This window comes from Corythoichthys intestinalis, chromosome 5 (assembly GCF_030265065.1).
Source record: "Corythoichthys intestinalis isolate RoL2023-P3 chromosome 5, ASM3026506v1, whole genome shotgun sequence".
Taxonomy (NCBI): Eukaryota; Metazoa; Chordata; class Actinopteri; order Syngnathiformes; family Syngnathidae; genus Corythoichthys; species Corythoichthys intestinalis.
The window spans coordinates 22,216,785-22,231,975 of record NC_080399.1 but is presented as its reverse complement, the minus strand read 5'-3'; the positions used below and the strand labels follow the sequence as shown (position 1 = coordinate 22,231,975).

The 15,191-nt window shown below is 38.3% G+C and overlaps 2 protein-coding genes across 3 annotated transcripts; one reads left to right on the top strand and one right to left on the bottom strand.

The window, feature by feature from the left end:
- Window positions 1-166: 166 nt before the first annotated feature.
- On the top strand, window positions 167-2,844 carry rps27l (ribosomal protein S27 like). 2 transcript variants are annotated; one of them, XM_057837748.1, is made up of 4 exons: window positions 167-329; window positions 2,324-2,432; window positions 2,491-2,601; window positions 2,682-2,844. In XM_057837748.1, exons 1-4 carry the CDS (start codon window positions 324-326, stop codon window positions 2,708-2,710), a joined length of 255 nt encoding a protein of 84 aa, XP_057693731.1. In that variant the 5' UTR covers window positions 167-323; the 3' UTR covers window positions 2,711-2,844. The 2 variants fall into 2 exon arrangements, with proteins under 2 accessions (XP_057693731.1, XP_057693732.1); XM_057837749.1 differs by lacking the exon at window positions 167-329 and adding an exon at window positions 559-682.
- Window positions 2,845-2,862: 18 nt separating this feature from the next.
- Window positions 2,863-14,770, bottom strand: dnaja (DnaJ heat shock protein family (Hsp40) member A). The gene is made up of 8 exons (XM_057837746.1): window positions 14,612-14,770; window positions 14,076-14,215; window positions 10,924-11,098; window positions 10,740-10,844; window positions 10,428-10,655; window positions 10,094-10,324; window positions 9,904-10,004; window positions 2,863-4,397 (listed from the first exon to the last, which is right to left on the bottom strand). Exons 2-8 carry the CDS (start codon window positions 14,205-14,207, stop codon window positions 4,182-4,184), a joined length of 1,188 nt encoding a protein of 395 aa, XP_057693729.1. The 5' UTR covers window positions 14,208-14,215; window positions 14,612-14,770; the 3' UTR covers window positions 2,863-4,181.
- Window positions 14,771-15,191: the final 421 nt, after the last annotated feature.

Here is a 15,191-nt window from a genome sequence, read left to right as displayed (position 1 = left end):
AGCACGAGCTTAGTTTAGGTTTTATCGTAACGTTTTTATTAATAGAAATATATATTTACACATGAAACCTATCTAAAAAATTCATATTAAGCTTTAACACCATGGGAAGTCATTTTTTTAGATTTAAAATAAACTTAATCATTCCATCACGTGTGTTATGAATTAATTATTAACCTATTTTTAATACTTATTTACTTTGAATCCCTCAGTCCTGTTACGAGTGCAAGCACTTTTTATATTGTGATAACAGTTCCTCCCAGTTGGTGTCTTCCACCACCTCCACTAAAGAAGAAGCCCCACGTAGACAACGCCAGCACGGCGAGATGCCTGTAAGTAAACCACTTGAAACGTGCCTAAGATTTTTTATTTTTATTTTTAAATACAACATTTTACGTACGTGACTTAATTAAAGCAACTGAAAAGTGGCGTGTTAATCGTGTGTGTCGTCTTGAATAACATCGAGGTGTGCGTAGTTCGTGCAAGCACATGGTGTGCTGTGTACGAGTCCTTATTCGCTAGCCCTGGTTTAGCTTTGTGCGGGGGTCGTCTAATTACTGGAAAGCCCGCTCCGCGTGATGGAGCGGTCGTTATGTCCAGGAGTTAGTCGTCGCCAATATTTTCTCCCTTACAACAACGTTTAACTTCAGAGTCAAAAATAGGATAAAGAACGCTTTGACATCAGGTAAAATGCAACAATTTGTATTTATTAGAGATGCAACTGTTGTTCCCATGTTTTTTTGTTTTTTATGTAACTCCGTTCACATGAGGACTTGTCTGAATTCTGTTACATTGCTGGTTACACAACCATTCCATTACACAAAGGAACTAACACGTTAAGGGCCCAGTTACTTTTAGTTTGGATTAGTTAATTGTATTTAGTTTGATCGAAGGCTGCAGAAATCTGTACATAGGGTTGATACCATCAATTTTTCTTTTGAGTCATCAAGTCATATTTCCACTGTCTAAACATGTTTCATGTAGTTTCGTAAATAAAACATGAGTATTTTTTTTTTTACTTTTAAATATCTACAATTCAAAATGCTGTATGCATGTCAATGAAAACTAAGTAGATTGAATAAATATATTTTAACATTTTTCACTAGTTCATTATTCCTGGTTGCCTAGTTTTATATATTTAGTAGCTATTATTAGGTAATAAGTCAGTTTCTACACAATATACTTACTCGGAAAAATACTTGATAGTATTCTTGATATGACATTAAAAAAAAAAACTTATTAACATGGAAAATGTCTCCTAGTACCGTTAGTAGTGCTGCAACAATTAATCGATTAACTGAAGTAATTTGATGAGGAAAAAGCTTCTAATCAAATTTTGCTGATTCGAGTATTTGTTTAAGTGGCGTTGTCATGGTTTGTTTTTAAAGTGTTCGTATTTAGTTTTGTGTGGGTGCACTGCCCTCTAGTGGCAACAGTGAATATGACATTACTCATTTAAAACGGTTAAATCCAGCTGCTCCCTGTTACGACCAACATTAAGTTTTTGTTTGAGCTCATGTTTATTTTATGCTTTTGTAATTTAGTTTATATGTACATTTAGCAGTTTTTTGTAGGAATGTCTTTGAACAATTTGTTAATAATATTGGGGGGGAATACATCTTATAGCATTTAAGCAACGCATTAAATGTTCCTAATCCGAATACTAGATTATTCGAAGTAACTAGTTGATATATTAATCAACTACTAAAATAATCGATTGATGCAGCCCTAACCATTACCATCAAAAGTAGTGCAAAATCAAATTTCCCCCATGACAAAAAATATTCTGGTGATCTCTGGTAGTGCAAAACAAATAAATAAAACTGAGTATCGATACTTTTACAAAGATCACATCCAAATACATTTGATTATCGATATATTTACTTTTCGATACTTTTGACAACCCTAATCAATTTAAAATAAACTCCTCAGGAGACATGATTAGGAAAAGAAGAAAAAAAATCCATGCCGTTTTGCCAACATATTAGCTCTTCAATAATCAGTACAGTATTACTCCCAAACTGAATTTTTGCTATTTATTAATCAAATATTATGTGACTATTCCTGTATTATTTGAACAATGCAGTCTTAAGTGTCACTTAGTGCTTTCCATTTTCTCCCTTCCCCTGGCTAATCTCACAACCGAAAGTAAGACATTGCGGTTCTCCATCACAAATGCCGTTTTTAACCGAAGTAGCTCAACTCCTTCAGTCTACCATACTCCATGTACAACTTTTTAACATCTTATTTCTACACCTATTAACATGTTATTTCTAGTCTTCCACAATGTCAGATATGTTCTAACTTCCTGTTCCATGTGTTTTAGTTGGCTAAAGACCTCCTTCATCCAACTATTGAACATGAACGACGACAACACAAGAAGAAAAGACTTGTTCAGAGCCCAAACTCCTATTTTATGGATGTAAAATGTCCAGGTAAGCATAGAACTCTTAGTGCTAATAAGGAAATCTATTCATTTGAGTTATTTTGCAGGCTGCTACAAGATCACTACCGTGTTCAGTCACGCACAGACTGTGGTTCTCTGTGTTGGATGCTCCACCGTGTTGTGCCAGCCTAAAGGAGGAAAGGCCAGACTCACAGAAGGTTGAACTTAATACAATGCCACGCAGTTAAGATAACATCAGTATGACATGACCTTGTTTTATTTCCTGCTTTCTTTCCAGGTTGTTCTTTCAGGAGGAAGCAGCACTGAAAAGGAATGTCGCTCAATATGTGTTGTGAAATCCCTGGTTCAAAAGAAAATCATTTTTGTGATTTTATAAGCCTGCTATCAAATATGCCTTTTAATACAATGAATTTGCAAGTCAATTAAAAAGGTGGGAACAATTGAAGCACATTGAGGACTTTTATTGATAAATCCTTTATTTTGCCATCGTTGAAATGACCTTCACAGAAAGCATACAAGTAGTCCTATTAACTTCTGAACAATAGTCCGTGAAATTGTGACACAGAAAGCACCGGCAACAGGTACATATTGTTTTTATAATAGAAACACAAAACCTTGCATAACCATATTTGAATAATGTTAAATAAAAGCACTGTTTTTGCCAAGCGGTACAGTTCAGTATGTTAAAGGTGGGAAACTCACCTGTTGGCAGTTTCTTAATATCAAAATATGGCATGAAATGCAAACATTTTTATAATCTCAAGCTACCCCTTAGTATGCACTAAGTCACGTTTTAACAGAATTTGGGGATTCTGGTTTAATGTACGGCATTAGATGTTCATTTAAAATTCTACAGTAAAAACTTGCACTAAAGATGTGCAATTTGAATTTTCATTTATGAATCATGTTGCCTGTAGAAGGAAGGATTCTCATCGGTAATCAAATAATCCAAACTGCTGTGGTAGCCTGATAGGGCATGTGGTTCTGAAGTAAGGAAGGTGTTAATTGGGTGACAAATAAGATGAAGATTTTTTTTTTGCCAGCTCCACACAAAGCTGTGTGATGGAACATAACACAATCACCGGCCTGATCGATCCAATATACAGTACACTTTAGCTATGTTCTAAAACTGGAACTAAAATAATGGCAAGTGTGTTCATGAGAAAGCCTGTTTGCCATGTTTGCGTGAATTGGCGACAGAGTATTTTCCCTTTAAAAACCACAGGATATTTATAAAATTATATATAAACCAATTTTATTCAAGTTTTTTCCCAATTTAAACATCCATACTAAGTGTCATTAATAGCCCCTTTAAGTAATCAATATTCTTTGCTTTTTTGGTTATTATTGTGACCGTTGGGTTGTAATCAATGTAGGACATCTTATTCAAATTGCACCAACTACAAAAAATACACAAAATTCCAAAGAGCTTCACAAATTTGCAGTATTACAGTCTGTATACACTGTACAGACTCATTGAAAAGCATAAAACATTGTATTTCTCCTCGTAATGGTTCAAACGACAAATCGCAGGTCAGCGGCAGTAGGCCATAAAATGCTAACTAGTATGACATTATCTCCCGTGGAATGAACTGTTTGAAACATAAAGCCCAATCTTTTCATTTTTTTACTGAACTGCACCACTTGGCTATCAAGTTATGTGTCCATCTCAGTGGTTCTTGGAACAAACAAAAACAAGGGCTGGGTACTCGATCACCACCAGTTGAAACACGGTGAAAAAAAAGCCTCAGCATGTCCGGTGTTTGGCAGTCCACCATTACTGCGTCTGACACTGCACACCACCTCTAGGACCTTCCATATCTTCATCGTAAGCTTCCCCACCGTAGTTTTGCTGCTTTGCCCGCTCATCTACCTCACAGAGCTCTACTTCCTCCATGTCGTCAATGATTAACACGTCCTCCCTGGGGGGAAGCAACCTTTCAAGCTGGAACATAAGATGCTCTGGAAGCCAGTGCTTCTCCGGGAACTCCACCTGAAAAGTTCAATATTTATTATTTATACACAAAGTTTAAAACTAATGGTTATGCTGTTAAAAAAGTTCCTATTTGTCATTAATCTAATAATTTAAGGTGAACTCTTTATTTGAACTGTGTCATAAGACAAGATCATTATATAATATGACACTGTACTAGTCCTTCTAAAAAAACTAGCATATTGTGATAGTTCATTATTTTCTGTAATGTACTGATAAACATTAGACTTCCATATATTTTAGATTTATTGCACACAACTGAAGTAGTTCAAGACTTTTTATAGTTTTAATATTGATGGTTTTGGCAAAAAAGAAAGAAAAAACAAAAATCCTTATCTAACAAAAATGCATATTTCATCCGACCAATACAAAAAAAGTGTTTTTTAATTAAAAAATATATATATATATCAACCTTCAATTAATTATATCAGCTATGCACTCAATACTTGGTCGGGAATCCTTTTGCAGAAATGACTGCTTCAATGCCTCCATGCAATGGCATGGATGCAATCAGCCTGTGGCACTGCTGAGGTGTTATGGAGGCCCAGGATGCTTCGATAACGGCCTTTAGCTCATCCACAGTGTTGGGTCTAGTGTCTCTCAACTTCCTCTTCACAATATCCAACAGATTGTGTATGGGGTTCAGGTCAGGAGAGTTGGCAGGCTAATTGAGCACGGTAATGCCATGGTCAGTAAACCATTTACCTATGGTTTTGGCACTGTGAGCAGGTGCCAGGTCGTGCTGTAAAATGAAATCTTCATCTCCATAAAGCTTTTCAGCAGATGGAAGCATGAAGTGCTCCAAAATCTCCTGATAGCTGGCTGCATTGACCCTGCCCTTGATAAAACAGTCAGTAGACCAACACCAGCAGCTGACATGGCACCCCAGACCATCACTGACTGGGGGTAATTGACACTGGCACTGACACTTCAGGCATTTTGGCATTTCCTTCCAAGTCTTCCTCCAAACTCTGGCACCTTGATTTCCGAATGACATGCAAAATTTGCTTTCATCTGAAAAAGTACTTTGGACCACTGAGCAACAGTCCAGTGCTGCTTCTCTGTAGGCCTGTCGCGATAACAAATTTTAGTGTGCGATAATTATTCTCATAAATTATTGCGATATGCGATATTATTGCGCCCCCCCCCCCCCACAATTTTTTAAACCAATTTACAATAACACAGTGCGAATACAGTATATATTAATAGATGAAGTACACCCATTTAAACGCGATATTTACTCTTAAATTCAAATCTACTTTTTAAGAAATCACAACTAAAAACAATAGACCATACCTCTTAAGTAAAAAACAACAATATTTATACCGCACAGAAACACAGAATAAATAAAATGTGTTTAAAAAAAAAAAATGCACTTAACAACTTCAGCATTTAGAAAAAATTTTCCCGTCATAGCTTCTGCAATGGTGTTCCATAGGGATGCAATGATACAGTTAAGTCATGGTTCGGTACGAATTTTGATACGAGGGACATGATTTTCGATCCGATTCAATACATTTAATGCTCTGTAAAAAAACAAAAAACAATTGTATTTTTTTTTTTTTTTTTTTGCTAACGAGCAAAAATTAAATTGCCATCATATAAACATGCATTTTAGTGCATAATATTTATGTGCTTACTTCTTACTGATATGAAAAAAAATTGCATAAAAGTGCTGAGAACAATCTTTACTGTTTGTAAAGTGAGGCAGGGCACACCGTTGATTGCTACAGCTCTCTTAGTAGCTAGGTTTACTACATGAGCAAGACATCCTATTTATGGTCCGAATCCATTTGTGTCACGTACTGAATTAACAATACTTGCAACATTATCTATAGGCACTGGTATGGATTGATTTGGCCTTCTTAATCTTATGTGACAAATGACAGTTTAGAATTCATCGATGTAGTATATGGACTACATGTCCCATAATCACTCTGGGCTCACGTAGCCAATGGCATGGGAAGTAGCACATCTAGTTTGCCATTTCATGATATCTAGTGTGTGCGCGCATTAAAAAAGTTAGCAAGCGCCGCTGAAGTCACGTCTGCTCATTACTACACAACACCAGCATATGAGGGCTTTCATATACAGGACGAGTTTGAAGCACAGCGCTCTTACCGGTAATTTCATTCAGCTGTTCTTTGTCAAAGTGAGGTTATTCGAAGCAGCCAAGTCGGTAACAATGTTTTGGCGGACTTAATTGTAAATATCCAGCGTTGTGCCGAAAAATAGCCGCCCCGCGTGAAATGTCACTCCTGACGGGAGCGCCCGCACGTCAACAACACCGGTGTTCTGCCAAAATATCTTACATCGGCGAAACGTCCTACATTAGTCGAATTTGAGACCTAAAGTACTACCGTGCGCTCTAAACTTGTTTTGTTTAGATGCATACAGGAATAAGGTACTGAAAAAATGCCTGCAGAAAATACTTAAATGTAGTTATATCAAATAAGGACGGTTTAAACACGCTACGTGACTAATGTGGTCAACTGCTTCAAAGCTAACACAAAAAAACACAATGGTTAAAAGTATGAGAGGGTAATACATGCAAAAAGTATCTTTGAGGCTGTGAAAAGGTTCTAAATAACTAAATAAAAACAAAAATAGTGAGTAATCGCCACCTCTAACAGATGTGCGCATGCGTGTGAATGCATGCGCAAGCGCCCTGAGCATTGTGTAGGACGTTTCGCCGCGTAGTAAGGAATGGCCGAACACCGGCGCGCCATAGATGGTCCACAGTCACTCCGGAGCACTGACGCGGCCGGTATACGTTGAACAATAGGATATAATGGGAACAATTGGCTCTGGCGCTAGTTTTTGGCGGACCTGGAACGAAGATGCATTTTGCGCAGTTGGTAACGAACTTTTAACAGCACGTCTGCCGCACGCGCACACACACGTGCACACGAGGCGATAAATCGCAGCGGAAAAGTTATCGCCTCCATTTTTATATATCGCGCGATAAATGGAATTATTGCATATTGCGACAGGCTTACTTCTCTGTATCCCAGGTCAGGCGCTTCTGCCACTGTTTCAGGTTCAAAAGTGGCTTGACCTGGGGAGTGCGGCACCTGTAGCCTAGCCTAGCCGGTGACTCTGGATGTTTCTACTCCAGACTCAGTCCACTGTTTCTGCAGGTCCCCCAAGGTCTGGAATCGGCCGTTCTCCACAATCTTTCTCAGGGTGCGGTCACCTTTTCTGGTTGTGCAGTGCTTCCTGCCACACATTTTCCTTCCCACAGACTTCCCACTGAGATGCCTTGATTCCGCACTCTGGGAACAGGCTATTTGCTCAGAAATTTCTTTCTGCGTCTGAGCCTCTTGCTTGAGAATGGCAATGATGGCCTTCTGGACAGCAGTCAGGTCGGCAGTCTTGCCCATGATTGCGGTTTTGAGTAATGAACTAGGCTGGGAGTTTTTAAAAGCCTCAGGAATCCTTCGCAGGGGTTTTGAGTTAATTTGTTGATTCAGATGATTAGGTTAGTAGCTTCTTGAGAGTACCTTTTCATGATACGCAATTTTTTTTAGATGGGTATTTTTGTTTTGTCCTTTACTTTTTTTGCCAAAATCATCAATATTGAAACAATATAAGGCTTGAACTACTTCAGTTGTGTGTAATGAATCTAAAATATATGAAAGTCTAATGCTTATCAGTACATTACAGAAAATAATGAACTTTATCACAATATGCAATTTTTTTTTAGAAGGACCAGTATTTAAGTGTCCTAACTCAAACATAGTTCCTACACTGTAATTCCAACCCGAAGATGTTTGAAAAAAATATATAATTTATATATTATACTATTATTATATTGTATCAAAAGTGACAATTGACTAAATGACACTCAATGACATCTGTTTTCATATTCTTGACATTCTTATTATGACACACAGTTCAAATAAAACAGACCACCTGTTGAGCTAGAAGAAGAGGCTACAACCAAGTCCATTCTGCATTTTGTGTGGCTAAAACCTAGCGAACGAGGCAACAAAAAGCATATGCACTGAGAGAATCATACCTCGTGGCAAACAGTATTGTTAAAGCAAAGAAACATTCCACGACTGGAGGAGAACTCATTATGCCTGCGACTAAGGATATTTGCTCTCGAGTTTTAGGAGCGGCTGCTGTTAAAAAAGGTTGATTCAGCGTATAGTGAGTTACATTTTAACGTTCTTTATTCAGTCCTGTCTTGTTGTTTTATATTTACTGTATTTTTCTGCAATACATTGCCAGTCCGTGAAAAACAAAGCCCAAATCACACAGCTACGTGGTGCAAAAAAGGTTCGGGATCATTGGCCTATATGACATTCACGTATTTTAGGCAGACGCGAGGTCTTGAAAATGAAATGAAAAGTGCCTGAAACAGTCGCAGACTCACTACAGATGCTTTCAAGTGAGCGCGCTGGAAACAGGGCAGTCAGACAGTGTTTAGCTTAGTTGTATGCACGCTCCAATGCCACTGTAGCAACCCCAGTTGGAGTAAAATGCATCTACTTGATCTGAAGTCCAGTTTACTTGAAGGGAACCTCGGGCTTAAAGACTTGTAGGCTCTAATACGCCACTATTGTTATCTTTTATTAAAATATGTTATTGGAAATGCATAAAATATTGCCATTGATATAAAATTCTATAATCTTTAGTACAGGTTTTGACCTACGGAGGGCGCCATGTTTTACGCGCAATGGACGCTCGGGGTGATGACGTAGATTGTCACTGTCACTCGACGAATACTACCGGGTAACTCCAATTCCTTCTACATGGGCAGACATCTAAAAAAAATTTTTTTTAAATCTATTTGTGTTTTTAGTCAGTCTTATTACCTTTTCATTGCCTCAAAATACTTTTTGCATGCGTTTCCCTCTCATAGTTTTAAGCATTGTGTTTTGTGGTAGCTTTGAAGCAGATTGTGGATCTGTTGACCACATTAGTCACGTAGCATATTTAAACCACCCTTATTTGATATTACTACGTTTAAGTATTGTCTTAAGGCATCTTTAGTATGTTCTGTATGTGTGCATCTAAACAAAACAAGCTGAAAGCGCACCGTAGTACTTTGGGTGTCATTTTCTTCTCTTGTAGCACATTTCGCCGGTGTAGCATATTTTGGCAAAGCACAACACATTGGCAAACACCCCCCCCCCCACTCTCTGCTCGTCTCATCCCGTCTTTCCTGTTCATTTTGCTTTTGCTGCTAGTTTTGTGAAATATTGACAGTGCTGTCATGAACTAATTTTACAAATTGTATAAAAACAAAAACATCACGAGGGGTTTCAACATCAAATTATTTTAACTCATAATAATATTTATCTTTTAAGAACTACAAGCCTTTCTATCCGTGGATCCCTTTCAAATATTGGCTTGTTTTTTTGTCCTCCATCAAAACTTGAAAATTCAAGTAAAATTTCTGGCTACATGAAATTAAGTTTTTTCCAAGGTATTTTTTGTTAAACAGTCTAGTTGTAATTTGATTAATAAGTGCCCAAATTAATGAGTACAGTCTTACCTGGAATTGGATGAATAGTTGCCCCTTTTCATAAGGGCTACGGTAAACCGGCATGCCTTCACTCTGTATCACCTTCATGTCATTGTTCTTTATAACTTCACCTTCAAAAAGGCAAAAAAAAAAGACCTTAATGACAATGGAGGGAAAAAAAGGCAACCATCATTCTTGCTGTCTAACGTCTAGCTCTTACCTGGTTGGGAGCTGATAAGGAGTGTTCTGTCATCCAGGGTATTGATGGTCTTTTTGAAACCGCACAGGGCTTCTACTAGTTTGATGTTCATGGTCATAGTGAGGTTGTCATCAATTCGTTTGAAAACGCTGTGCTCCTTCTGGTCCAGCACAATGATGACATCACCAGGCTCTAGGTCAGGTTCTTGGTCGCCTTCTCCGTGAAATGTAATTTTCTGACCGTCTCTCATACCTGGAGTCAAAAATCAATCACGTAATTTACAAACATACATAAAACCACAAGTTCAATCACATCATAGCAGGACAAGATGGGCAACTACTATTAATCATACTACCTTTGTCAATATGGACTTCAAGAATTTTCTTCTTGCGTTCCACTTTGTGTCCATTGCAGTTTTTGCAACGGTCTTTTGCGCTGAACGACTCCCCCTGGCCTTGGCAATCTCCACACATGCTTTGTATCTGCTGAATCATGCCTGGTCCAATCTGCTGTACTTTGATCTGCACTCCTCTTCCTTTACAGCTGGAGCATTTTTCCAAGGAGCCTTTCTTACCACCGTAACCTGAAACGCAGAGAAAATACACTTAATTATTGATGAACAAAAATTCAGAATGCGATGCCAAAAAAAAAAAAAAAAAAAGCATACCTTCACACTTTTCACATATAACATTCTTCTGAAGTGCCAGCTTCCTTGTAGTGCCATTGTACATGTCCTCCAGCGCAACACTCAGCTGGTGGACAATGTTCTTTCCTAGAAAAGAATCAGTTTGAGTTTACTCTTGGAGGTCCGTTTCTTTTTCAGCTCTATTTGGACTTGGATAAGCACTGACCTCGCCTCTCTCTCTGCATCCTTCCTCCACCTCCAAAGAACATGTTGAAAATGTCCATGGGGGACGAGCCTCCGCCCATGCCGCCTTCTTTAATGGCTTGCTCTCCGCCTTGGTCATACAGATCTCGCTTTTTGCTATCCGAAAGAACATCGTATGCTTGGGATATGAGTTTGAACTGCAGGCGGTAAAGAAAAAGCATAAAAATTAAGTCAGCATGCTTACTTGTGCTATGTGATCACATACTTTTGCAAAACATGCAGTTAGTAGTCTCTAATATTGATATTATCTGGAGGACGCCTGGACTTTGTGTATTTTATCATATTTGTGCTTTTATAGCCACTATGGGAGTAAGACAGGTTTTTCGAGCCAAACAGGCAAATTTGTTCAGAAGCCTTGGCAACAACGCATTTGAAAGAAAACACTATACTTCTTCACAAGGATTTTGGTTTTTAGTTCCTGTCACAAATTACAACATGTACACTGTGCTTATTGCTACAGTGGCTAACAGAAAAAGGTACAGCAATATGGCCTAAAAATAGGATTTTTTTCCCACCAAAAATTTGATGTACAATTTTTTCCGACCCCACCCCACCCTTATTTTAAATCTTTCAGTGTTACTGACTATTTCAAATGTCCAATCATTTGGCTCTTTTCATTCTACTGATGTGAATTTAAATTATCTTTTGAATTGAGAGTTTTGACTCCTATACCCCTTTCCCACTGGCCAAAAAACCCGTGTCAACCCGCTAACAATCGGCTTTTGGTGACAGTGGGAAAGGTGCAGCGACCCGCCTCGACCCGTGTCAATCAACCCGCCAAGCGACCCGCGTTAAAATCACCTCGGCTCTGATCGCCATGCAGTGTGAAAGCAAAACCCCGGGTCAACAGTCAACACCCTAATCTACGTGGTGACGTAGGCTAGTGCGTGATGCGTCATAACAAAAAAACAAAATCCATGTGCTCTAGCCCGGATCCACATACGGCGAACAGTCGGTGTAGCAGCGTTAGCAATAGCCATAACAGATGAAACAAAGGCTCTTCTCCTCCTTCTGTGACGTACACGACTCCTTTCAATTTCAAACCAAAATTTACGTCGCCTACGTCGCCTCAGCACAAGCACAGTGTTGATCCTTTGCTGCATTTCGACCATTTTGCGGGCAGTAAAAAGCATGAAAACAGAGAAAACAAACGGAAAGGAGGCTTCCATGTTGCTTTGCATTGTTAACTTCCTTGAACTGAATGAATTCGGTCGCAGTTGTCGAAGCGCATCTTAGCGTGGTGACGTCACGCACCTTACGCACGGCTGAGGAGGGGTGGGGGTTAGACGGGGGGAAAAAAAACAAAAAAAGACACGGCTTTTTTCGTCAATGGGAAAGGTGCCAAATGCCAATTGCTAGTGGGATGCATCAGCTTGGAAAAACGCGTGTTGACCCACTAGTTTCAGTGGGAAAGGGGTACTAGTCAAATGAATTGGACGTCTGTCAACAGCAATTGGCAGCAAATGTGTTAAAGAGACAAAATTCAAGATATGTTTTAAAAAAAAAACTTTCAAATGTTGAACAAAAGTAACGTATATACTTGTGTATATTTTGCTCTGACAGATAGGTTACACACCTAATTTGTGCTTCAAATTTTTGGACCAATATTCGATACCAATAGGACTTAAACAAATGCTAAATTTTATTATTTATTGACTTTTTATTTAGTAAAAACTTACTTATATAGTAACAACTAAGTACACAACACAAACAATGCCATGGTGGAAAAATATCAGGTTTCTAGTTTTTGTTTCTTAACAGTCTTATGGTAACTCTTCCTCATCATCATGGATGGAAGTCCTCAAACTTCATCATTACGATGACTTTTAAACATTTTTCTCATCTACTTTTTGCATTACCCTAGATCACTCTCTTCAGGTCACTTGGCGACATTGTTCGTTATGAAAGCCAACATGGCTGCAAGACACAGTTGCAGCTTCGGCCAAGATGTTGGTCTTTATATATTCATTGGGCAAGTTTTGTTTTTAAGTACGGTTTGTCTAAAGTACAGTGTATATTTCTGTTAAGCTGCTGTATTTTTTATACTAGATACTGTGTATGTAGATTATTTTTAGCGTAACATGTCTGTATTGTTGGTGTACATGCCAAATGCTAAGTTGTATGCTTTTTCCATTTAACTACGGTCTAAATTAGGCAATGGTCAGAGCAAGGACAGCACATCGGGTGTATAGGTCGCACCTGCATTTTTTGTCTCAAATTATGTCTCATTATAACCCCCCCCCTCCCCAATTTGTTCTGTCAACCACAAATACAAAGTAATAGCTACTCAAAGAAATTAACTCTCATCAAATGACCCATTTGCTTGATTCCTTTTTGCTGAAAAAGAAAAAGAAAAAAAAAAAAAAACGAATAAATCATTTTTTAATTGATAATGTGTCAGTAAGGACATTATTGCTATACTATTACATAACAATATATCATATTATTACTCATTTATAAAAAACAATGTTCAGACGTGAGAGGGGTCACATCTGAAAGTCAGTGTTTCGCTTGATGTTTCTTTACACAAAAAGCAAATTTTACTCTCGGGGGAACAGCTGCATTTTGCAAAATTTACTTAAATAATCAAGTGTTTTTTATTTTAACTGTAGAAAAAATATACTCCCGGTTATTAAATTCTCACAATTGAATAACTAAAGGACAATGTTCTTTGTTTATGTCACTGGCTAATGTTGATAGCAATGGATGTCCAATTAATTTTAACTTGGAGGGATGGCCGCGAATGATCAAATTTCAGTGCCATTGACGGCAGCAGATGCTCATTCTGTAAAACCTCAATGAATTAAAACAAAAACACACCCACACACACACACCCACAAACAAACATCTGCCAAAACCCTTTAAAATGCATGCCAAAATGGGTTTCACCATACAGCCCAAAAGAACCTATTTGAAATGCATAACCCCATGTCATGACATCATTCAGTAATGTATTTCAAACTATATCATAGAGCTAACTAGTCAGTCCAAACCTAGAAAGAGGAGCTACTAGATCATTCCATAGCATGCAAAATTAGAGGACAACATTCCAAACACCCCGTAGACGGCAACAAGGGGAGGGGGGAAAAAAGGTCTAATATTAGCCCTGCTCACCTTCTCTCCTTCATTGGGGTTCTTGTCCGGGTGATATTTCAACGCTAATTTTCTGTAGGCTTTCTTTATTTCGTCGGAAGAAGCTTTGGGGTCGACACCAAGAAGGTCGTAGTAGCCAGTTTCGCGAACCATGTTGCCAGCTTAAAACAAGGGGAGGAAATGAAATATTGAACAGAGTAGGGGTTCTGTAACAATTAGCTGTTTTGAGAAGAGGAGAGGCTGTATGAGTGGTCGCCATGCTAACGCGTTAACACCATTCACACTGGTAACCAAGCGGTTCGGGAAGACAAGCTAGTTTAGACAGAAGAATCCTTATGTCTCATTAATACAAGAATGGCGCACTGGTAATAACACAAAAACTAAATTAAAATAAAAAGCAGCGTGAGTCACATTTACATGTGACAAAAATTTGGTCGTTATCGGTTATCACGTGCGTTAGCTCTACTCGTGTAGTTACACTGCGCTATCTCAAACAAATGTGACTTATTACTCAAGGTAATTAACGGAAAGCGTTGTGTAGGGCTCGGTCCACTCACTCTTGGTCTTAAAGTCCTCTCCAAGATTGGTGTCGTGTCAGTGACAACTGAAGCCGGTTTCTAGAAAAGCCACCGCCTGGTCTGGTCCTTATAGCTGCTTTTCAGCGTGGAAGTTTCTAGAGAGATCTAGCAGGATGGGCAGGACTTTGTCAAATACGGAAGCCCGGAAGTGTCTAAACGGGAGAAGACAATTATGATACAGTACTAAGACACTGTGGACACAAAAGTACAATTCAGACTAGTACTCGCTTAAAATAAGGCTCACATTTCTTGTATGATAGATGGGTATTTCACTAACGAAATTAAAATTGTTACTGTTTGAGTCGAGTAGAATCTTCAAGTGTGTTATGCATGAGTGTATTATTTTGGCCATGAGATAATAAGTATAATCTAAAAAAACAAAAATCTGACAAAACCAATGATATACTTGAGATAACAGCAACACTATTTAAGGCAATGATAATAATAAATATCAAAATGTATTCATTCTGTCCAAAAAAGGAGAAGGATGAAGTATTTGCTTAATAAGACAAGGCAAGGCAAATTTAATGATATAGCACAATTCAACACAAGGCAATTC